Here is a 21,895-nt window from a genome sequence, read left to right on the forward strand (position 1 = left end):
TCGGGGCACGCCGTCGCGGCCGCTAGGGCCTGTATAGCATATGAATCATCGCCGCTATGTCATTCGAGGGGCAGATCACCCGTGGTTCGTCTGCATCGTGGCAGGAGAGCATTCCAACGTTCGTATTGTGAAACTGATCTCATCGTGAAAAGTTGAAATAGCCATTGGTTCCTCGTTCCTTTCAACATCTGACTGTCCCAATTGCCCAGTTTCCTGCACCGAGAATCACATGAACGCCACATCGATACAGTCCGACAATCAGCATTCCACTTCAGTTCCGCCCACCATGGACGCCTCTGACAAAACCACCATTACGTTCTACGACATCATCCTCGACCCCAAGGTCTACCCAACGGCGCCGAATCCGTGGAAGACGCGGTACGTGATGATCCCTCATACCTCCGTCCAGGAGGAAGACGAAAAGAAAAAACCCCTTGCGGAACCAAAACTAACACCCTGCAGATTCGCACTCAACTTCGCCAAAGTCCCCTACCGCACAACCTGGGTCCCCCTCAACGCCGTCGCCGAGACGCGCAACTCGCTCCAGCTCTCCGCCAACCGCAAACACGACGACGGCACCGACTTCCCCACCCTGCCCATCATCCGTGACCCGCTCGCCTCTGCCTCAGGAGACAAGGACGTCGTCGTGGGCGACTCGTTCGACATCGCTCTGCACCTGCAAAAGACCTACCTCTCCGGCAAGAAAGACCAGCTCTTCCAGGGCGGAGCGGACGGTGGCACGGTAGCCCTGCACCGCGTCTTCAACGCCTTTGTAGACCAGGTCTTTAGCCAGTACGGCGCCCCGCTCGGGAGCTTCTACATGTCCCTCGACCCGCGCACCGTCGAGGCCGACAGGAAGTCGTTCCTGGATCGGTTCCCGGGGAAGAAGTGGGAGGACCTTGAGATTCCACCCGGTTCGGACGTCAGGAAGAAGATGCTGGAGGATTTCGAGACGAATCTGGAGGCTAAGCTCCGTCACTGTTTCCCTGCTGGGGGAGCAGGTCCCTTTATTGATGGGCGAGAGAGCCCGATGTATGCGGACTTTATTGTCGGCGGTTGGTTGCAGTTCATGAGAGGGTGTTTGCCTGAGTGGGAGGCGTTGAGGAATGAGTGGTCTGGTGGGAAATGGGGGAGACTGTTTGATGCGCTTCAGGAGTGGACGGATGTTGATGGAAGGGAGGGCATCGTCCCGGCGAAGCGATAAGGGGACGGGTCTCTCATGGGTAATAGTCTTCTCAACAGGTGTAAGTCGTACATTTCTGGAATGCTGGAACTTGTTTTCGTAGGGACAGGCATGGCTTCAAAAGGTACTCGGCTTTCATGGTTCTAATATCTACGTCTTCTAAAGACTGCACTTACCATGAATTATCCGTGATTGGTACGCCGGAAAAGCGTGGATTCGTCAGCATAAGGTTGCGAAAAACCCACGAAACATCATCACCAGCGACTGAGTGAATGACTTAAGTTAATCCCAACATATGATGAAGTCTAACCCAAACCCAGCGCCCTCTAGGTACCCTTCTCGTCCCTCCCACACTTAGGCGGCACCACACCGAGCACTCTTCCACAACAATCCACTCGAGCTCCTCGAAGCAACACAACCTCCCGACCCCGAGTTCTTATCGAACCCAATGCCGCCCTTGACGCCGCCGCAGTTGTACCCATCATACAAGTCGCAGCTGCCGCCCGTCTTGGCCCCGTTGCCCCGCCACACGTTGGCCACGTTGAGGCTCCCGCTGGCGCCCGGCATGCCGAGCGAGAAGCAGTCGCCGGCGCTCCCGCCGTTGACGTACTCGCCCGCGTGGGGGGAGCGGGTCCACCACGCCGCCGTCTCGCCGGTGTAGGCCGAGCAGCCCGAGTTGGAGTAGAAGTTGATCTGCACGGCTTTGCCGGTCTCGTAGTTTGCCGAGACTGGGGTGGCGAGCTGGAGGGCTGCTGCTGTGAGGAGCGTGAGGGTGGATGGGATGTACATCTTGGGTGGTGGAGGAGTAGGGTGTTATTGGTAATCGTTTGTTGTGAGAGGTGGAATGGCCGATGGTAAGTAGTGGGAAGTTTGTTTCAGCTTGGAGAGATGAATGGCTAAGAGCCGGTTGGATGATACCAGAACGGCTCAAACGCTGGACTTTTATACCAATATACTCTCAAGTTTCGGGGTAGCTAAATGTCATTGTAACAACATCATCTCCATTCTAAGGAGTAACAAGACATTGAAACAAAAGCTGATGCCTAGAATGATGGAATTCCGACCGGCTTCTTAGTCAGGAATGTCTTGGTACAATCTATTAGACAAGTCCACCTTTCAAAACTTGTCCCTAGGAACGAGACATCGTGGGGATTCTCACGATTGGGCGCTGATTCAGCATCTGATCCTTTGATGTGGCTAGACTCGACGTGATGAACCATGCGGGAGGACCTGTCCCGCTTATTTCGGGCTGCAGCATGTAAGGGCAAGGGTGTCCCTGCGGGTTCGGTAGCGGAACTCCGCGAGGAGTCTTACTTGCTTCTATGAATAAAAAGTCTAGCCAGCGATGAGAAGAAAGACTTGAGAACAAACAAGAAGAGGTTGCGTTGGACTCGTGACGAGAGGGTCAGAGTCACAAGATCACATCGTAGGGGCCCATGTTGTGAGGAGATGTAAACCCTTCAGAGTATATACATTGTCTGCCAATTCTTCTACATTGATCAAAATAATTTGTCCCTTCCTGGATTACTGATAACTTCTAAGCCTCGCCAATGTCCACAAAGTCAACAACAACATCAAATCGATACCACTGCCTCAATGATACCTCACTCCAACTCCATCCGCCGCATCTTCTCAACTCCATCTAGTACCCAGTCTATATTTCACAGCTCACATTGAGGAGATCCCCAATTCAAACCTTCACAAGTCATCAATCAGAGGACTTAACCCCTGCGCCGTCCCAATCTTATCCTCAAAAAACAACTTCAACTGCTCAACACGCACCCGGTCCCCCATAAACCTCTCAAACTCAACCGGATTAGTCGACTTGACATCCATAATCTCAGGATACCCAGCCGGCGGCGCGACATCCTTCCTCACGCTCCACGACCCCGTCGTCGACTGGTACTCGTCGCTCAGCATAAAGTTGTGAAGCAGCTTCGCGCCCTCAGGGTGCGGCGTATCCTTAAAGATGGCCGCCCCTTGCGCCCACGTCACGAAGCTGCCCTCGCTCGGGATGGAGACGTTCAGCGGCGCCGTGGGGATGAGGCCGACGCCCGCGGTGAATGTGGCGGAGAGGGTGGTGTTGGGCGAGGTGAGGAGGGTGACGGGTGTTCCGGTGCCGCGGACCCAGCGGGGGTTCTGCGCGAGGAGCTTTTCGAACCATTCGTAGCCGAATTGTTGCATGCTGTTAAAGGGGTGAGTTTGGTGTCAGTGATACTTCAGGTGGATAGAGAACTTCTAGATTGGAAATCAACCAGCAAGGTATCTACTTACATCAGGTCAAACGCGTACAGCACCGCATCGTCGTCGTTGGGATACGTAAGAACAAGCTTATCCTTAAACCTAGGCTCCAAGAAATCCGCAAACTCCCTAGGCCCATCCCCCTCCCAGTCCGAATTCCAAATAAACGTCCACGCAAAAATCGAAACCCCATGCCACGCCCCGCGAACGTCCCGGAACGCAGGGTGAACCTTTTCGAAATGGACAGGCTTGTAGTGCAACAGCGCGCCCTCGAGGTCCCAGCGGGGGTAATCGTGCAGGGTCTGCAGGATCGCCGTGTCGACGTACAGCGCGCCCGCGCCGAGGGCGAGCTGGCCGTCGATGTGGCCGTCGTGGAATTTGGAGACGTCGACGGTGATGTTGAGCGTCATGCCGGGGAACCGGTCCTCAAAGGCCCTTTTGAGGCCGTCTTGTTGGTTGGTCTCGTCGCCTCCGTGCCAGGCTGTGACGATGCCGCCCTCGGCGAGGGCGGCTTGGTGGATCTCGTCGAGGGTTCGGTTTTCGATTATGGGGGCGCCGTTGAAGCCGAAGGTTGTGTCGTATGCTGCTGCCATGGTGGCGAAGCTGGTGGCGGCCAGCAGAGTAGAGCCGATCATCATGGTATGGGAGTTTGGTGGAAGTCAGATGTGAGGGGTGAAGTATGTAGAAGCCGAGTCCTGGATGAAAGTTGAGGATGGTGAGGACGATGATGCTCTAATCGGAAGTCATACTGCAAGGGATATCACATCCCCTGTATACCAAAGTCGAGGATCAACTGCATTTCTTGGACACATGTTGTCTTCTAAGGTACAACAAGACCACGACTCGGTCAACAGTGTTGATCTTCACATCGCATCTCTTCTTCGTGCCGCTCCTCTGCTGAACAATTGAGATTTCCTAGCCAAGCCTGCCCGTCAGAGGACGCAAAATCCGCATGTTCTAGCAAGACGCGAATCGCGAAAACTTCAAAACTTGGTAAGCATCATCGTCACAAGCAGTGTCTACACCATAAAGGTGGAAAATCAAAAAGCCGACGCGCGCGGTAGACTTACCAAGCCAGTGGGACTCAGCCCTGGCCCGACTCCACCTCGTGAGATAATGTCACCATGTTAGTCTACTTATCTCTAGCGTCTTCTCTCCTTACTAGATCAATCGTACCACTTTGTCTAATAAACTTGAAAGACCAGTTTCTTGCTTTCCCTGCTCCCGTAACCAAAATGACCCAGGGTCGTGCCGGCCAAGCCAAGCTCTCTGATCAAATTGCATGTTGCCGATTATTCGCTTTGCGACGAAAGGGAGGGAAGTTAGTAGCAGGACTCGATCCAAGCCTGACGTTGCATGACGAACTGGAGCCATCCAAATTTTGACTCTACGCTGGGCAATAAGCTTATTCCAATGAACACCCCCAAATAGACTATATGCTACCCCTACACGTACAAGATTATGAGCGTCACATAGCTCGGCGGAGTAAGAGTCCTAAAAGAAACCTTCGATCGGCAGAAGGAGGCGAGGACAGAAATGATAGGAGAGACTAGCTGGTAAAGTAGTATCAGAGCGGCCATAGTTGGTGCGGTGACATACTTGCCGACATTGTTTTCTCAACCATGATTGTAAAATTACCGCTTTAGGAAACATGCCTGCCATGGATGGACCACTCTCGCACCTCGCATCGTGCTCGTTTTCGGATCGTCGGCCGCTTGGTAGCTGCAAATGGGTGGGGATCCCCTTCCGCGGCTTGGTCAGCATCGCATGACACCCGAGCACCAAGACTTCACGATCGGAAGCAGGTGTCGGAGGTGGCAGTTGTATCGGATAAGGGTCTAAGGAGTTTCTGTAAGACTACAGTGCCGAAAATGCATATATAGAAGTGTTGGGGGACTTAGTCTTAACCCTAGAGGCTGAACAAATCTCACGGAGGCTCGCGTGAGCTGGCAAGCATAGATGTAAAATACAATGCCAATCTATTGATCTATTTCAATATTTCGAAAAACAACCAAACGCCAAAGCTATGCTACGAGGTAAAGGGGGTATCTCAGCGCCGTATCGTGCTCCAACACCTAGCACTAGCTGCTCTCTACTTCGAGAGCGCGCTTAGTGCCCTCCTTCGACTGCACATACTGGTAAATATTGGGGTCACCGCCAGTCAACTTCAACAGGTGACGCTCGTACGGCCCCAAGGGCTCCTCGACCATGGTCCTCCCATTGGGACTGGTCGGAGCATTCTCCTTTGGTCCACAGTACTCCCAGACCCAGCGACCATCGGAGTCGGCGTCGGCAGGATGCTTCATACACTCTTGCTGATCCGACTCAGGCTCCCAGACTGGATGGTGCGGGACCGGGTCCTCGTAAGCCGCATTCGAATAGACAAGCCGCCAGTTTTTCTTCATCGCCGGGTTGTCCCACTCTCCAAGATCATTCAAACCCAGACCCTTGCAAGCCAGGCGGATACGGACCGATGAATGGATGCGCTCGTTCGTGTCCGTGAGGAAAGTAGCGGTTCGAGCATCCGTGTGAGCATTGACTTGTTTGTACAGACCAGGCGAGCGAATAATCTTTCCGGCCAAAGTGTAGAGAAGGTTCGATGTCTTCTGAATGGAGCCGAGACCCCACGGCCGGAGGGGATGATTCTGGCCGTAGACAGGCTCCATTGCCCACTGGATGCTCTTATTCTTGATTTGGGCTTGGTAAAACGACTTGGACTGCTGCACACAGCGTTCGAGTGCGAGGTGGTTAAACTCGACGCCAATGGATGCCAACTGATCCATCATCCCTGGAATACAATGTTAGTCCATGATCAGAGGCATCACGTACAGGACGTAGACTTACAGGCAAGAGTGATGTTAGAAATTCCCTGATCGTTCCAGCCGCCACCGCAGTTTGAGTGGTTTCCCGGGAACCAGACTTGTCGAAGATCAGTCGTATGCCTGTTAGCCTTAAGACGTTCCCAGACAGCCGGCTGGAAGGAGTAGCGTGTCTCGTCGAGAGCCAGAGCCTGGAATGCGTGTTCGACTCTGTCAGACAGGCTCGTGTCCCAGAATCTGAACTCGCGGTTGGACGCGTAGATACCGAGCTTGTTCAACCAGGCGATTTGGGGGATGCCAAGGCTACCAACAGTGTCCCAGACGGCTGTTTTTGCTGTTAGTCGCAGACATTCACCGGAATCGGGGCTCCTTACCAACTGCTTTGACCTTGATGATATCCCCTTGGCCCTCATTTTGCCTAACACGGGTCATACCGAGCTATCCAGGTCAGCGTTCTGTATTATCCATCATCATAGGAACGTCCGACTTACCTTTTCCAGCTTGGCCCTGTATGCCTCCGCTGCCCCATCACCCTTGGGCTTGTTGTCAAAGGGCATCGTTGGGAACTCGTCACGGTAGCGGTGGTTGTTCCAGTTCTCCATATCCTTGAAGATGGGCCAAAAGTGCTCGACACCTTCGCGGGTCAAGAGTCCTAGATCGGAAATCATGCCGGCAACGGAACGGACAATGTAAGCGCCACGAGAGAAACCGACGAGGATGATCTCGTCGCCGTCGCAGTAGTTGGCGCAAAGGAAGCTGTAGATGTTTCGAACTCGCTGTCATGTATGTTAGTACTTGTCTAAACCCTCAATCAGACGTGATATCTAACACCTACTTCTCCAAGACCGAGGCCGAAAGCACCACCAGTAAGGGTGTCAAGTGTGTTGCTGCCCGTACCGACGCCAGACTCGTACTCGATGACCTGCATGCGGCCATCGCTGCACCTTCGGCGAAAACACCTCGAGATGCGAGTCACATTTGAGGGGATCTGCAACGACCCCTTGGGCTTAAGGAGCGTGGGCTTAACGTATGCACTCTCTCTGTGGGGCCCAATTAGCAAACAAGATCGGTATATCTAAGCTAGGCAGACTCGAATACATACGAATTCATCCAGGTGCCGTCGCAGCACACGATCAGTCTCTTTGGAGAGTAGCTCACGTTAGCGGCTGGGGCGGCCATGATGGGCAGTGACCTGTCGGCAAGAAGACGGAGGAGAATGGTGTTATCTCGTAGGGTCTAGGTATAGGTAAAGAAATGCGATGGGAACAGAAGAACGGACGGCGATGAGGCAGTGAACAAAGGGATGGACGTCGAATCAGAGTAGAAGAGAGAAATAGAAGTCAAAGGGGGTTCCCGGATCAGTTGCCGAGTGCTTGGTTGAGCCTGGGTTTCTTTGAACGCTGAGTGGATATCGTGGGACTTGCAATCTTTACCTTCCAAGGATGCGGAAGCGGCTGCTCCCTTCTTTTATAACAACAGAGGGGCGAACGATGGGAAGCAAAAGGCCCCCGGACAAGGCATACAGGAGGCACAGAAGAGGCATGAGGAAACAGAGCTAAGAAACCCGTAAGGCTACCCTATGAGGAGCTGACGGGAGGCATTCGCGAGTGAGATGCGGGCATTCCAGAGAGAGAAACACATTGCAAGAGCAAGAGGAAGGAACCTGGAAGCGCGCATGCGCGCCCTTCTGCCGCACCGCTCGCTTCTCCCCACCGCAGCTGCTTACTTGCGCGAGAGGGAGGGAAGGGAAACAGCCAAGAACGAGGCTGAAGTCTGACACTGAGAGCACAAAATAGGTAATAGGGAAGTACCAGGCAGGTGTTGCGGTGAGGAATGACTCTTCAGGCCCTTTGTTGAGCAAGAGCCTGGGGAGGCACAGCATCTCTGAAGAGAGGCGGGGCAAGAAGCATTTCAGGCACCAGAATAAGAGTTTGTAGGATACCTTTGCGGCAAGGGGGGGGGGGGGGTTCTTGCCGCCTTCATTGGTCGCCTTGCGGCTTGTGTCGTGTTAGGCCAATGTACCTACTCTTGATGAGGTAGGCAATGTAAGCGGGAAAGAGCAGTGTGGTGTTCTTGTCATCATTTGGGTGGATCGTGGGGGTGGATGGTCCAAGTCGCACAGGGCAGGACTCGCTTGGCGGGGACCGCCTTCCCATCGTTCAAGACTCAATTTTCGGTGGCTTCTTGTGGATTGGTTGTACAGAGTTCGAGAAAAGGCATCCGTTGACCATTCTCCACGGAAGACTCAGATGAAAAGGACAAGTCTTGGAGTCACTGGTGGTGGTGGTGGAGGCGCTCAGCCTCGATTACAATACAAGTCACCTGCTCTCTGCGGATGGCTGAAGGAACGAGTGTGAGCCTAACGTAGTAGAGGAACAATTCCACCGTCAATTAGTTGAGAAAGGGGGTTGCACTCGCATTTCAATATTCGACAATGACAAAGCCTCGACCATTGACAATTTTAGGAAATTTCCAATGTCATTTCAGCAGCCTGCAATAGGTCAGCTTGTTCAATTGCTAAAGAGGTTATGGAATTGAGCAGGCGGGCAGTGCCGCTCATCTGCGTCTCGCTGAGCCATTGGGGCGCTCGCCTGGGCATTGGCAAGGAAAGGACGGCACAGGGGAGGAGTGACTTGCTCTTGCCTCTTGGGGCAGGTGACTGGGGAGTTCATCAGAGGCGATTACGTGGTAGGCGAACCAATTGACTGCAAAGTATTGGCGAGCGAGAAAAGGCAACAGTTATGAGGCTCTCGGCTCAGTCAGTATCACTTTGAAATGCGCCAACAGGGTTTCGGAACTTTATTGGCCTTGTTGACGCATTCGAGATATAGGCAATTGGATAGTTTACAACACGCCGTTGCACCATTTGACTAGACTTATGTCGTGGGATGGGCAGGAGGTTCTGTTACCTGAAGAAGTGATGATAATAATGACAGAATCAAAGTTAAAAGGTATCACATTATCCGTCCTCAACTCACCATTTAGCTTGACGGGAAGGCCGTCGTGCATACCCCGCCAAAAATGACTACCTACGTCAAGCACCCATCAGTTGTAAGACCAGACGCATCAACATCCAACCAGCCCAGCCCTACGATCGGGATCGCCCAGTCCCGCATCTCACCTCAGATTTCCAGACCAACCCTCACGAACCTCGTGATCATCAATACCCAAGTGCAAACACCCCCGTCCGTGAGACCCTGCGCCGGATCAGACTTTGGAGCCGCATTAGACTCCGGGGAGGCCGGCATGCCGAATCATGGGATGAACCATACAATCTCGAACAACATCAGCTAAACTCTGCCAATCACTTTGTCAATCTAGAAGGGAAATTGTCCGTCTTTCGAAGAACCAACTCACCGAAAATAACCGTCTGCGCAGATGCTCACGCAAACATTCAATAAACACCTCCCCCTAAAAAGCCTCCGCCACAACCCGTATCCCGTCTGACTGTACTCTGCAGCCCGAACATCCACAAACCTCGAATGACTCCCGTCTTACTCCCCCCAACCAAATACCTCGTCTCTCAAGCACCCAATCCACATCTGAATTTCTTCCGTCTCCCTTTCCCGGAATTTTCAACCTCCAAAAAACTTTCCCATACGAGAATGCCCCCGAATTCTCACGATCCAGATCCATTCTATCGACTTATCCACCACACCTCTCTCCCCCACTACCACGCAGACCAAAAACCCACCCGTAACCCACCACGATGCTTACCTCAGACGCTTCCACCCTCCAACACCTTCATCAACTCGCCCAGATCGTCTAGTTGGTTAGGATGATACGTTGTGGTTCTTCTATACAGCGATCCGTGTTGACGGCGGTTCGAATCCGCCTCTGGGCAGTACGAACTGATCCATCTGGGTCAGGTTCATTTTTCCCCCCCGCCTTTTGTGATGCAACATTTTGAGGCTTTCTTTTCGCCTCTTTTCCTTTTCCTTTTCTTCTGCGCAGCTCAAGCTTAACTCAGTCAAGTCTCATCCCAATCCCCATCTCAAGAATTTGTCTCAAAACAACGACTCCCTTTGATGCATTGCAGCCTGACCGTCACATCACAATACTCACCTTAGACCACAAAACCACAAGCCACGAAACACACCAAAGACTCAATCCTTCATACTCCCCAACTTCAATGGACCGACCGACGTGACCAAGTACCTACCCCAGGCTGAATTGGCCGCGACCCGGGCCGCCTTGGCGAGCTTCCGGACCGCCGCCGCCGCCATTTGAAAAAGCTACAACGCCATCGCCGTGACCCCAACCAATCACCCCAAGAACGTGACCCCAAAACCATCCTGATTCGGAAAGAAAGGAAAAATAAGGATGTCAGCTATTGCTGCAAGGGAACCAACCCTCCCGAAAACCCTTAATTATCGAAAAGTAGGCTCGCGCCATCCCATCTTTTTCACCAGTCTCCCTAGACTAGGTTACTCCGTATAGTCCATCTAGTACTAAATACTTTCAGCTACTGCGAAACATTGCCGCTCAATAGTCTCTCCCGAGTCCCAGCCCTACATCAAGTCCGAACAATGGCGCGATAGAACGTGACGAGTTCCCTGCAGCGACGGCGGCGGCGGAAGCAGGGAGAAGAAGAAAGTCAATCTCGACTTCACCTCGTCGGAGCAAGCCCGAGACAGCCAAGTCTGATGTTCTAGACACCTTCAGTCACCGGATGATCCAACATCAACACATTCAGGCTTTCAGCTGATCCAAAGTTGGGTTTGTCTTGGAAATTTGCCGCCCGTCGTTCTGACGGCGGTCTGTCCTGTCTATTACTTCCTAGCCGCTATGCTTTACGTACTCAAACACGATATCAGACAGCGCTGCGATATGCGAAGGAAAAAACAGGGCACACAAACATTGTGGGTATTGCATTGTGATATGCTGAGCGCAACACGCAAAGCCGGCCGTTTCATTTTTGGGTAGTACGGGTTACTCTTGTTCCAGTACTGATTGCAAGCAGCTCCTGTGCTGCGGATCGAATGCAGGTGGTTCCCGTTGAACCTGCACTGTATTTTCCAGACCTCGAAAACCCAAGGTGCTCAAATATGCTCAAACCAAGTAACGCGCGAGAAAAACCTCCCGTCCCCTTCACGGAGAACCTCACTTAATCTTCTCCAAACAAAATACCGTGGTGCTCTGCGCACAGCTGGTCGAATCCCAGCCAATACACGGTCCCGTCGTCGTTAGCAGTGTCTGACCAGGCACCCCCATCGCTCTCGCGAATGTTCTTGGGGTATGGGTGTGCGGGATACCACACTCGGCCGTCAATCAGGTCAGGCGAATAGTGTTCCTCCTGCTGGAACCAGTTGATGGCGGAACGGATCAGCGAGCGGCCGTAGGGGAAGAACCACATCCGAGGCCAGAACACGTCCAAGGCTCCCTTCTCTCCGGTGACGTGCAGCAGCGGGAACGTCTGCTTGGTAACAATGTTGGCACCAAACTCGGACTTGCGGATCAGCTCGTTCACCGTCGCGCCCATGGTCTCATCCTCAGTTGTGTTGAAGATGCGCTTGAGCGACTTCATACCATCCGCCTGCATATGCAAGCTCCAAGGCACAAAGCTAGAGCTGTTACGATAGTTTTGTGAGATTTCGACCGAGTACAGGGGGCGGTCAAATTTGCGCCAGTCCACCCACTCGCCGTAGCCAGCCCATGTCTGGAACATCAGGCTCCAATAGTCCATGGCGATGTGGAAGTTGTAGCTGTACGCGGGCTCCAACTCAGGAACCCAGCCGTCTTCCGGAGGCAGCATGACGGCGGCTTCGGGATTTTCCTCCTTTTGCATCTGAATTCTCTCGAGTTCCTGCAGACCCCAGACGTCGCTCATGTAGAACTGGTCGCTTTCCCTGAATTCATACTCGGGGTTGTACACTTCGTTGATCAAGTCGAGAGTAGCTCGGAACATCTCGCGGATCTCCTTGATCGGGCCCATGATGGTACCGCTGTTGAGCCATCGGGGGTGGTTGAAGGTCATGTCTTCACCAGTGTTCGTAAGAGGGCCAAACTCGTGGCCATCCATGTTGGGCACCGGAGGAACAGCCCAGCAAGCCGGGCGCCTCCAGTCCACGGGCCAGCAGACCTTGTCGGCGCCGAAGAAGATATGTCGGCTCATGGGACCGGCTAGACTCTGGGCCCTTTCGGGTCCCAGCTGCTGGATGATGCGCTCGTCTTCCTTGGCCGCAGCCTTGAAGTATCTCTCGATCAAGACATCGGGGCCAAACTGGAGAAGGACATCGTAGCCGTCAATCATCATGAAGAGATCATCGTTGCTGGATTCGGGCAGGTCCTCGAGGTACTTGGTGACGACGCGAATCTTGGCCAAGTGGGATTGGGCAGCATCGTTCTCGCCGGTGCCGTTCCATCCTGCAACGACTGGCGCGCCGAAGCGGTTGACGGTGGACGAAACGAGGGCGCGGCAGAACTGCAAGTTCGGGGCGCTGGCGGCGATCAGGAAGTGGAAACGGCCGGTGCCTGCGCGGGCGGGTTTGGCCCCCTTGCTGGATGGCGCGGAGGATTTACTTCCGGTGGGGAGAGAAGCTGAGATGTCGGACTGTGGGAGGAAGCCAATGTCAGTTCAATGTCAAGCGCAAACAGCTACAACGGGTGTCTCAGAGTCCCGCATCGAGGAGTTCGGTCGAAGTTTCAGCCCAAGTCGGCACGTGGGCCGCATTCTTCCTCTCCTGGGGGAAAAACTGCCCGGTAGACGGGGGACTTGCGACGGCGATCAAAAAACGACAAGAAGTTTGAAGTAACGACGGGAAAAAAAAAAAAAAAAAAAAAAAAAGGAAAGAAGCTTACCCAGCTCAGGTTCTCCGGGTAGAGAGACTGTGAGAAGATGAGAAGCGCCGAAACGATGACGAAGGCGGCCAGCAGAACGAGTCTGCGGCCTTTCAGAGCCATCAACATGGGTGCGACTCTGGTTTCATTTAGCTGCCGGATAGGCTTGAGATCCAGGTTGGGCGATTTTGGGGGGGAGGGGGGGTTGACAGGCGGGCAGGCAAGCTAGTGCAGTGCAATGTTGGTTGGCGACGGCGACACGAGGCGATATCCACGAGAGAAAAGGTCGAAAGTGCAATTTGGGGTATTAGAAAGTAGGTAACGAACCAAAAGAACACCTAAGGGCCGGCAGTAACGAGGGTAAGGAAGGAAAGTAGAGAAGAATATGCACACTCTCAGGACTCGAGGATCGTCGTCGTTGTTAAGGGGCTGGAGGATAAAAGGAAGGGGAAGAAATGAGTGGAAGAGGTCGGCTGTGGCAAGAAATGCTAGGTGGCAGATGGCGGATGGAGATGGGCGGGGAGTTTTTTTTTCTCCTGGGTTGAGGGTCAGGAATTGCCAAGGCCAAGTGCCAAAATCAGTATTCCCAAGAGCTGTCAGGTTAGGTCAGAGGAACAAGAGACGCCCGCTGCCGCCGGAATGCTCCTTTCTTCCCACCCTCGTGGTCGAACCCCTTGGTCTCGGTATCGTCTACTTTTGTCTTGTGGGGGGGGGGGGGGGCTGCTCTTCTCGGTAAAGACTGACGTGTGGGTGGTCAGGCGTCGACGCGAGAGAGAGAGAGACACGCGCAGTCGACTGATACAGCTGTGACTTGAGCCGCACTGAGGTTGAGGTGGTGAATTCCAGTTCAGGTACCTCTTGATCCTTGGGACAGTGGACTAGACTCCGAGAGCGCGTCGATAGTCCTGCAGAGTCCGGGGAAGAAGCGGCGGAAAGGAAATTGGAAGCAGTGTCTGGCTATGTGGACCAACTGCACAGGATGATTCGCCCAAGATTGGATTGGCCGGGCGGAAGTCTCGAAGGGGGGAGGTCAAAAAAGAAGAATAATAATACAGGACGGAATAAAAGGGAGAATTAGGGAAGAAGGAAGGACGGGCCCGGAGTGACGACGACTTGGAGGGGCCAAGATTGAGCTAAGACCAAGGTACTTTTTTTTTGGTGGTTGTTGACCAAGTATCAAAGTATCCGTACGGATATTGGATTATTAGGTTGTTTTGCTGCGGCGGTGCGGTGTCCCAAATGATGATCCATTTCTTCAGCGCATGGCAGGAAGGAAGGGATGGGTGAGCGGCAAGCCACGCAGCCCCAGGTGAGTTGCGGAAGGAGGCACTACCTAGGTTCTTACTTTTGCAGGTGCGAGGAACGGTACCTTCCTCGGACGGCAATTAGGGGGAGAGGGGGGAATGTGCAGCGTGGCGTAGCGGGACGCCGGGACTGGCGGAGAGGGAGAGGCCACCGTCCGCCTTTCAACAAAAGTAAATAGTGCTAGGTAGGTATTTGGTTCAGGTCGGATGCCTTATCATCAGCTTGACCGCCACGTCAATCTCATTCTCATGGTACGCATGTCTTGAAGAGTTGATAGACAGGAGGGAGTCCCTCGCGTCCTGGGCGATGCGAGGAGAGGGACACGCACACAGGCGTCTCACAGTTGCCGTCCCGTCCAGACATTCTGGCGGTGCTGCGGTGGCCGTCGCATGGCATGGGCTGGGGCTGGGCTTGTCATTGTTCTGTGCTCCGTACGAAGTACGCCGGTACGCCAGTACGCGTGTAGGAAATAGCCTACTGGGTCCAGTCCAAGGATCTTGGGACCATCGGAATATCAAGCCATGCCGCCATTGGGAGGCACGGAGGGGGGGCGCTGACAAGCGCCGGATGGCATTGGCTAGCCCAGGGCCGGGCTGACGGTGACGGTCTGATGTTGGTGGTTCAGTCACCAGTGGGAGAGAAGTGGGTGATGACCCAAGACATCAAGCTTGCCGTGTCGTCCGGCTTGGATGCTTGGTATCGCCGCATCGGTGCCGCATCGGTGACGGTTGAGACCTTAGCCGTGCTGCAGCCTGGCCCTGTCTTGTCTTGTCTTGTCTGCAGCAGCATGGCGGCAATCAACTGACTGATTGACTGACTGACGACCTTAGCTCAGCAGTGTGCAGCTGTTCGTGCTACCTGCAAACACGCACAGAAGTTTCCCAAAGTCGTACGGAGTACTGCTCTTGTTAGAGTCAAGACTCAGACAGAGTAACAGACAACCCTCGTCCCTGGTGGCCTTTGCTTGGCGCATTGCTTTATTTTCCTACCTTACATCGTTCGCTTGCCTTATTACGCACGGCAGCGGACAGGGAGCAAGCAACATGTTGCCCAAGAATTTGAGACTTTTCCATGGAGTTGGGCACTTGGGGCAAGCCGCGAAAGGGAGGGCGCACTGTCCCTGAGTCCCTGACTGCCGTCGTTGATTGTGGCTGTCCCGGAAGAGCCGTTGGTGACAAAAAAGACCAGTTTTAGCACCACAACTGTGTAACACCGCTCCCGCCAAGAGAGGCCGCTGCTAAGTGGCTGAATTGCCAGGTTGTCTGAGATGGGCTACCGACCGTTGCAGACGCCACCGCCCTCGTCGATTCGTCCGTTGTGCTCCCTTATTGCTTGGAGAGTCTTGGAGTATTGGAGTATTGTTGCTCTGCTTTCACTTTTCTCTCTGTGCCTCTGTTTCTCACCTGTCGGTCGGTACATAGCACGATTGTGCGCCGCCTCGTGGATGGATACTTGGTCCTGAATACTTCGTAGACATTGATGAATAGACGCTGTAAATTGCGAGCGGCACTTGTATCTCCACGACGGTTTCATTGTGTAAATCTACCTGGCGCAAGAAACGAGATAAGATTCGGATTGCGTGCCGAGGTACGCGGGGCGACGTCAATCTGCGGTGTTGCGAGCACGAGGTGAAAGGAAATAGAAAAGATGACATAATGTCCCAGATACGTACTTTTCTACATCGAACTGGAAGTGTTCCCGCCGCCAGGTCACACCGTCTCCACCGCATCCCGTCCGTTCCCCCTTCCCACTCCCACGGCGCAGCCACAATTCTCCTCCACTTCATTGCTGCAGTTGCTGTCATGAGCCCCAGTGTCTTGGTTCGACATGCTGCTTGTGCTGGAGCTGGTGCCATGCTTGGCTCAATCATAGGGTACTTTGTTGACCTTTGCTTCTTGTCGTCATTTCCCGCCCTGCATCTCTCCTCAGCCAGTCGCATCCAGTGTCGTTGAAGGCTGCTTCCCGCTCAGTGGTTTATTTTTTGTGTGTCTCCTTTGCTTGCCTGCAGCACTGCGTGGCTTGGCTCTGTGGCTCTCCCCTATTTGCTGTCGCCTTCTCATCACCTCTCCACCGCGCTTCCACCGTTCCGCTCCTCCCCAAAAGCCAAGGGAGGGAACCAAACCCAAAATAAGAAGGAAAGGCTGGGCATCGCCAGACTTCGGATTCATCGGCTCGCTTTCTTGTCAGCACACTGCATCTGAGCGTGTTCCGTCCAGCTTGATCAGTCAACTATCCGAACACACTGTATGCAGCTTCGCACTCCTCCTCACCTCCGTGCGGCGGCTGCAGGGCCACAGACGAGAGAGAGCGAGAACAACATGAGACAGGCATCGCCTTGCTGCCACGCGCACGTCTTTCTGTTCGGGGCCCTGCCTTACACTCACTCGCAGTACCTTACCTAGGTACCGTATCTCCCTTACCTAAACCTAGAGTGAGACCTGCCAAATAAACCTCCCGTGCCATGACAGGATACACGGTAGGGCACTTACTGATGATTCTAAGTGGGCCGAAACCTGTGAGCAGCCGCAGACAGAAAACGAATTATCCAGATAGATTACTGCTCTTCTCCGCCGGCACCCCCTACATCATTGCTACACAGTAGGTAGTCTGCTGCTCGATCTTCGGCTTGCTCGCTCCCATTTCATCAAGCTAGATTTTCTCCTTGAATGCTGGACCCTGCCTAGAGCCGCATTTAAATGAGATCGGCCAGTGATAATGCCTCTCTTACCCACGCGCTAGGAACGTATACCTGAGTGTTCGTACCGAGCACACAGTACTGGAGTCGCTTTACCCCCACTTTTTTGCCTGCTTTTTTTTTTTTTTTTTGGCTTTTTCTTGATATGAAGAAAGGATGACAGCTGGAGTCTTTGGAGAGTCAGTCTCCAAAGTCTGTTCAGAAGCTCGTGCATGCGCAAGCCTTGTAGCTCTTCGAAATACGTAGCTTTAGAATCTGAGGCTTTTTAGATCATGAATTGATAACAACGCGACAAGATGCAATCATGCACCAGCGGCGGCCGCACAACTGGAATCATCTGTGGAATTTCTCCAACTGATCCAAATAGACCAGATTCGAGACAAAAAAAAAAACAGGACCCGCCGCCTAAACGCAATTAAACGTGTTCTAGAGCTTGATGGACTGATCCAGTGATCCTCCCAGACTCACCTCAGAGGCTCAGGTCCTCCTCAGCTCACTGGAGCCGGAGCTTGCTCGCCAGCTGGGTGTACTCCGTAGGTATCCAAAAATGCTTCCATTCCACTTTATCCAGGTTTCTTCATGATTGATCCGCCACAGATAATTGCTGCCCTCCCTCCAATTGAACCACCTCCCCGGTCCCTCATCCCGCAATTACACTGTATCTGGCTCCTCTCCTTTATTAACTGGCCCCGTTTCGCTAGGTACTTACCATAGTACTCTGTGACCCCCCCCTCCCTTGCCGTCCGGCCGCACCAGGATGAATCAGGGCCCCAGGCTTACGCGGCTGCCAAGGGGGGTTATGGGGGCGCTCTTTTCTTCCCAAGACAAGTTCACTTCGGACGCGAAATCCCACCCGCCACCGCACCGTACGAATACATCCCACCGCACCTTGGGTCCGTCGGCCTTGTTCATCCAACCCACCACTCACAGAGCTTTCAACCACAGGTTGAGTGACTTTCACTCTTTCCCAGACCCGCGAGGCCCTCCATCCCCCCCGCCAGTCTCCAGACTAGAGATGAGGATAGATGACGATGATGACCTGGTAGCCACTGATCGATAATGGAGACTACTCCGTACACCTCAAGCCCTGTCACAGTGTCCCGCCCATCTAAACCACCATCACCACCACCACCTCATCCATAGTGAGTGAGAGCACACCCATTGTACAGGTAATCAATCCGTGAAGGCAGAGGATCCGAATGGGAAACACGGGACATCCGCTCTACTTAATGTAGAGCAGCTGTCAGCACGCTGTAAACGAAGCGGTGTCACGGTGAGCCTGCCGGTAGAACTGAACTTGTGAGAGAGCCCGGCTACTAGCTGCCGTTTGGCTCAAACGGGCGGGCAGATAGATTTCCCTCACAATGTACATGACACACCATACAGGCGAACCGGCGCCAGCGCCAGCACCAAGCGACAGCGACAGGGCGAACGACTACGAGGCCGTTCGAGAACGACGGGGTCGCATCGAGACTAGACCAGCCGAACCGGCCAGGTTTTGCCGATGTAATTATCCCCAAACGCGCAAGCTTGGGTTTGCTAGGCGGTTGACATTCAGACTTTGAGTTGTATGAAGTGTGAGAGAGCGTTGCGTACGTGAGCGTGTCCACGACGCCCTCTGTCCACTATTGAGTATCGCTCGTGACAGAGATGCCGTATCGCCCGTATCCCGTGGCTGAGTCTGCTCTCGCTCCCTTACAGTGTAGGTACACACGTCGTAAGCTCTCTCTCATATGGTGTGAGGGGGGGACCTAAGTGTATGAGATGAGAAGCCGCGATGCCGGGTTTCGTTTCCATTCAATAGACTCGGGAGAAACCCAGACAGATCTGAGAGACCCCTTACCTGCACTGCTACTCTACGTACGGATAGTGGCGGAGGATCAAGTCTTGTTTCTGACTTTTTCTGTCTGTCTCTACGGAATTTCGTGGTGTGCTCCTCCTCCCCCCGAGCTTCGAGGTACCCTTACTGTTTGAGGAAGCTCCCTTGGGTTAGCCAGACTAGCCAAGGTACGTGTGTAATTTATCGTGTGCCGGGGCCGGGAGATGGTTGTAAGTCACCAACTCACTCAGTCACTTACTTACCTTACTCATTCGGTCAATCGTTCACTCATGGCATTCTCACTCACTCACCATTGGAGGATGCATCTAATGTCTATTATTGGGGAGCACTTGGAATCTGGTATCCTTATCCGTATACCGTACACCGTACGGCAAATGAACAAGACGGGGGACTCGAAAAAAGGAGGACTGGCAGTGAGCGATGCCGCCAGCCGAAACGTCATTGATGCCAAGCGCGGAAGCGAGAAAGATGCCCGTTTGAGTATCTCGGCTTCCTCTGCTTCCTCTTCTTGTCCTTCCACCCCGGTGGATCATGTCTCCTCTGCCATCCCTCCCTCCCCTCTCCACCCTGTCCTGTCCTCAATCCCGTTTGTATTCACTCTCTCTGAGATACTCCAGTCTCCGTACCGTGCATCCCACTCCTATTCCCACCCTCTCCCTCACCTACCTGTCTTGCCGTGTGCCCGCCTCATCACCAACCACCACGTCCACCACTCACTTGACTCCTATTCCTTTTCTCTCCACACGTCCTTCCAACCCTTCCGGTTCCTGTCGTTCCCTTTCTAAAACTTACCTTAATCCTGCCCTGCCCCCCTATTTCCAGACCCTTCTGAATACATTGCTGCATCGGATTTAGCTGACGCCTCGCAAAGCCCGCGATCCGAAGTCTTGGGTTCATTTACAGCCTGTTCCACTGAGCAAACGCCCCTGCCTTGTACCTCCCGCCTCTGTTATCCGCCCCCCATTACCACACACCTCACCTACCTCCATCTATCCAGGTCCCTGTTTTCTTTTATTCTTTCTTCCTTCATCCATATCGTCAACCACACTCCTTCGATCGCTCTGCCTCTCGTTTGGACCTTTTTCTCTTTTATTTACACTTTGTCCCATCGTCCGCAGCCGTTCCTCCATTCGTCGCTTTTTAGTCCGATTTATTTTTTTAAGCTCGACTACCTGACGCACGCCCGTTTACCGCCCAAAGGCCCCCCCCCCGCCCGCTCGGGACCGATCTACGTCGTGAAACCAGGACAGTCGTCAGCTTCTCGACCTACCCCCTAAGCGACAGGGTACCTGTGGACGAACACACGGTCTCTAAACAAATAAACGAAAGAGGCTTCCAACACCTTCCGACGAAAACGGGGAAAACCCAAAAGCTCTACCTCTTCTTCTACGACCCAACGCCAAAAAAACCCACCACTCCCCCCCCCCCCCCCGCCGTCCCGACGACCCTTTGGAAGCAATGGCGGAATCCAGCAACCTCAAGAACGAGGCTCGACGGAGCGAGGAGGGCCACGGCCTCCTCAACGGCGATGAGAAGCGAATCGAAGAGAGCTACGATCTCGAGGCCAACAGCACTGCCGCCACCGAACAACAGGCCAACGCCGACAGAGTCCGCAACCCCGTCGAATACACCATCTCACCTCAGGTCAAGTTTGGCTGGTTGAGCGCCTATTTCATGTTCAGCTTGGTTTTGACCCTCTACAACAAGTTGATTCTCGGAGCGGTATGTGAATTGCCTCTCATCATTGCATTCGCCAGCCCCGGATTCTCGTCAGAATTGTCGAGAAAACGAACTACCAGCGATGAAATGATGGAAAAAGTGCCCTCCTCGATGAGCTTCCTCTAACGTTCATCTTAGTTCCCCTTCCCGTGGCTTCTCACCTCACTTCACGCCACGTGCGCGAGTTTGGGTTGCTACTGCTTGCTCCAATGTGGCTACTTCACCATGTCCCATCTGGGACGCCGCGAAAACCTCATTCTCCTCGCCTTCAGCTTGCTCTTCACCACCAACATTGCCGTGTCTAACCTGTCACTGTAAGTAACCAAAATCCTTCCTCTTTGGGCCTGTTCTGTGCTGTGCCGCATGATGGCGCACCTTCCCCGGCAGCTCCGCCGCCGGCAGGGGCGGAACTCGAACAAACTCAACGAGCAATGATGCTAATTCACTACGCAGTGCCATGGTCTCCGTGCCATTCTACCAGGTCCTCCGAACTACCGTCCCCGTGTTCACGGTTCTCATCTACCGCGTTGTCTTTGGTCGCACTTATGAGAACATGACCTACCTGACGCTGGTTCCCATCATGATTGGTGCTGCTCTGACCACCATTGGCGAGTACACTTTCACCGACCTGGGTTTCCTGCTCACCTTTGCGGGCGTGTTGCTTGCTGCGGTCAAGGTACGTTACTTTGGGTTTGCCCATCCCCCGTCCATCATCCGAAATCCTTACGCTTTGTCGAGTTTGCGGAGAGTGGTCCCGGCGGCTCCAATTGGGTCCGCCATCTCCGCCCTCTGCGCCCTCTGAAACTCGTCCAGCAAGCCTTCGTCCCATTTACAGTGCTACTATCAATGCAATTACAGTTGCTGACGAACATGTTAACAGACCGTCGCTACCAACCGCATTATGACCGGCCCCCTGGCCCTCCCCGCTATGGAGGTCCTGCTGCGCATGTCGCCCTTTGCGGCTATGCAGTCTTTGGCCTGCGCCATCGCCGCCGGCGAGCTCGGAAATCTCAACACCATGCGTGTGGAGGGCAACATCAGTCTCGCCACCGTTATCGCTCTTCTCGGAAACGGCATTCTCGCTTTCGCCCTCAACGTTGCCTCTTTCCAGACGAACAAGGTCGCCGGTGCTCTGACGATGAGCATCTGCGGTAACCTGAAGCAGTGCCTGACGGTTGGCCTCGGCATTATCGCCTTTGGCGTCGAAGTCCACCTCTTCAACGGCTCCGGCATGATTCTCACCATGATTGGTGCCGGATGGTACAGCAAGGTCGAGCTCGACCGTAGAGCCCGCAAATAAACTGGTTCAAATG

General features: G+C 53.7%; 8 protein-coding genes and 1 non-coding gene across 9 annotated transcripts; 5 read left to right on the forward strand and 4 right to left on the reverse strand.

The window, feature by feature from the left end:
* Positions 1-286: 286 nt before the first annotated feature.
* BDP81DRAFT_458571 (uncharacterized protein) lies at positions 287-1,204 on the forward strand (the record flags this gene model as incomplete). Its single annotated transcript, XM_060593429.1, has 2 exons — positions 287-378; positions 463-1,204. 2 exons carry the CDS (start codon positions 287-289, stop codon positions 1,202-1,204), a joined length of 834 nt encoding a protein of 277 aa, XP_060449054.1.
* A 333-nt stretch (positions 1,205-1,537) lies between these two features.
* BDP81DRAFT_446756 (uncharacterized protein) lies at positions 1,538-1,972 on the reverse strand (the record flags this gene model as incomplete). The annotated part of the gene is made up of 1 exon (XM_060592103.1): positions 1,538-1,972. One exon carries the CDS (start codon positions 1,970-1,972, stop codon positions 1,538-1,540), a length of 435 nt encoding a protein of 144 aa, XP_060449055.1.
* A 568-nt stretch (positions 1,973-2,540) lies between these two features.
* Positions 2,541-4,410, reverse strand: BDP81DRAFT_479111 (ABC transporter). The gene is made up of 2 exons (XM_060594875.1): positions 3,458-4,410; positions 2,541-3,368 (listed from the first exon to the last, which is right to left on the reverse strand). Exons 1-2 carry the CDS (start codon positions 4,060-4,062, stop codon positions 2,882-2,884), a joined length of 1,092 nt encoding a protein of 363 aa, XP_060449056.1. The 5' UTR covers positions 4,063-4,410; the 3' UTR covers positions 2,541-2,881.
* Positions 4,411-5,505: 1,095 nt separating this feature from the next.
* On the reverse strand, positions 5,506-7,422 carry BDP81DRAFT_311662 (uncharacterized protein; the record flags this gene model as incomplete). Its single annotated transcript, XM_060583740.1, has 6 exons — positions 5,506-6,212; positions 6,269-6,568; positions 6,618-6,681; positions 6,735-7,019; positions 7,079-7,283; positions 7,346-7,422. 6 exons carry the CDS (start codon positions 7,420-7,422, stop codon positions 5,506-5,508), a joined length of 1,638 nt encoding a protein of 545 aa, XP_060449057.1.
* A 2,178-nt stretch (positions 7,423-9,600) lies between these two features.
* BDP81DRAFT_163572 (uncharacterized protein) lies at positions 9,601-10,199 on the forward strand. The gene has a single exon (XM_060582068.1). The coding sequence runs from the start codon at positions 9,726-9,728 to the stop codon at positions 10,023-10,025; it is 300 nt and encodes a 99-aa protein (XP_060449058.1). The 5' UTR covers positions 9,601-9,725; the 3' UTR covers positions 10,026-10,199.
* Positions 9,998-10,087, forward strand: BDP81DRAFT_t92. The gene has a single exon. It is a non-coding gene; the product is annotated as a tRNA-His (tRNA).
* Positions 10,200-11,350: 1,151 nt separating the features above from the next.
* Positions 11,351-13,152, reverse strand: BDP81DRAFT_391150 (uncharacterized protein; the record flags this gene model as incomplete). Its single annotated transcript, XM_060587514.1, has 2 exons — positions 11,351-12,796; positions 13,045-13,152. The coding sequence occupies 2 exons, from the start codon at positions 13,150-13,152 to the stop codon at positions 11,351-11,353; spliced, it is 1,554 nt and encodes a 517-aa protein (XP_060449059.1).
* Positions 13,153-19,084: 5,932 nt separating this feature from the next.
* On the forward strand, positions 19,085-19,892 carry BDP81DRAFT_163593 (uncharacterized protein). The gene has a single exon (XM_060582069.1). It carries the CDS (start codon positions 19,133-19,135, stop codon positions 19,646-19,648), a length of 516 nt encoding a protein of 171 aa, XP_060449060.1. The 5' UTR covers positions 19,085-19,132; the 3' UTR covers positions 19,649-19,892.
* Positions 19,893-20,321: 429 nt separating this feature from the next.
* On the forward strand, positions 20,322-21,882 carry BDP81DRAFT_312309 (triose-phosphate transporter; the record flags this gene model as incomplete). The annotated part of the gene is made up of 4 exons (XM_060583790.1): positions 20,322-20,585; positions 20,721-20,896; positions 21,036-21,258; positions 21,463-21,882. The coding sequence occupies 4 exons, from the start codon at positions 20,322-20,324 to the stop codon at positions 21,880-21,882; spliced, it is 1,083 nt and encodes a 360-aa protein (XP_060449061.1).
* Between the last annotated feature and the right edge of the window lie 13 nt (positions 21,883-21,895).

This window comes from Colletotrichum phormii (genome assembly GCF_030913505.1).
Source record: "Colletotrichum phormii strain CBS 102054 chromosome Unknown BDP81scaffold_4, whole genome shotgun sequence".
Classification (NCBI taxonomy): Eukaryota; Fungi; Ascomycota; class Sordariomycetes; order Glomerellales; family Glomerellaceae; genus Colletotrichum; species Colletotrichum phormii.

Bases quoted from the DNA above. Each gene is read 5' to 3' on its own strand.
- BDP81DRAFT_479111 (XM_060594875.1), bottom strand. From the start codon at position 4,062: ATGATGATCGGCTCTACTCTGCTGGCCGCCACCAGCTTCGCCACCATG. The intron at 3,369-3,457 runs GTAAGTAGATAC...CCCCTTTAACAG, and splicing joins CTGTACGCGTTTGACCTGAT to CATGCAACAATTCGGCTACG.
- BDP81DRAFT_163572 (XM_060582068.1), top strand. From the start codon at position 9,726: ATGACTCCCGTCTTACTCCCCCCAACCAAATACCTCGTCTCTCAAGCA.
- BDP81DRAFT_163593 (XM_060582069.1), top strand. From the start codon at position 19,133: ATGGCATTCTCACTCACTCACCATTGGAGGATGCATCTAATGTCTATT.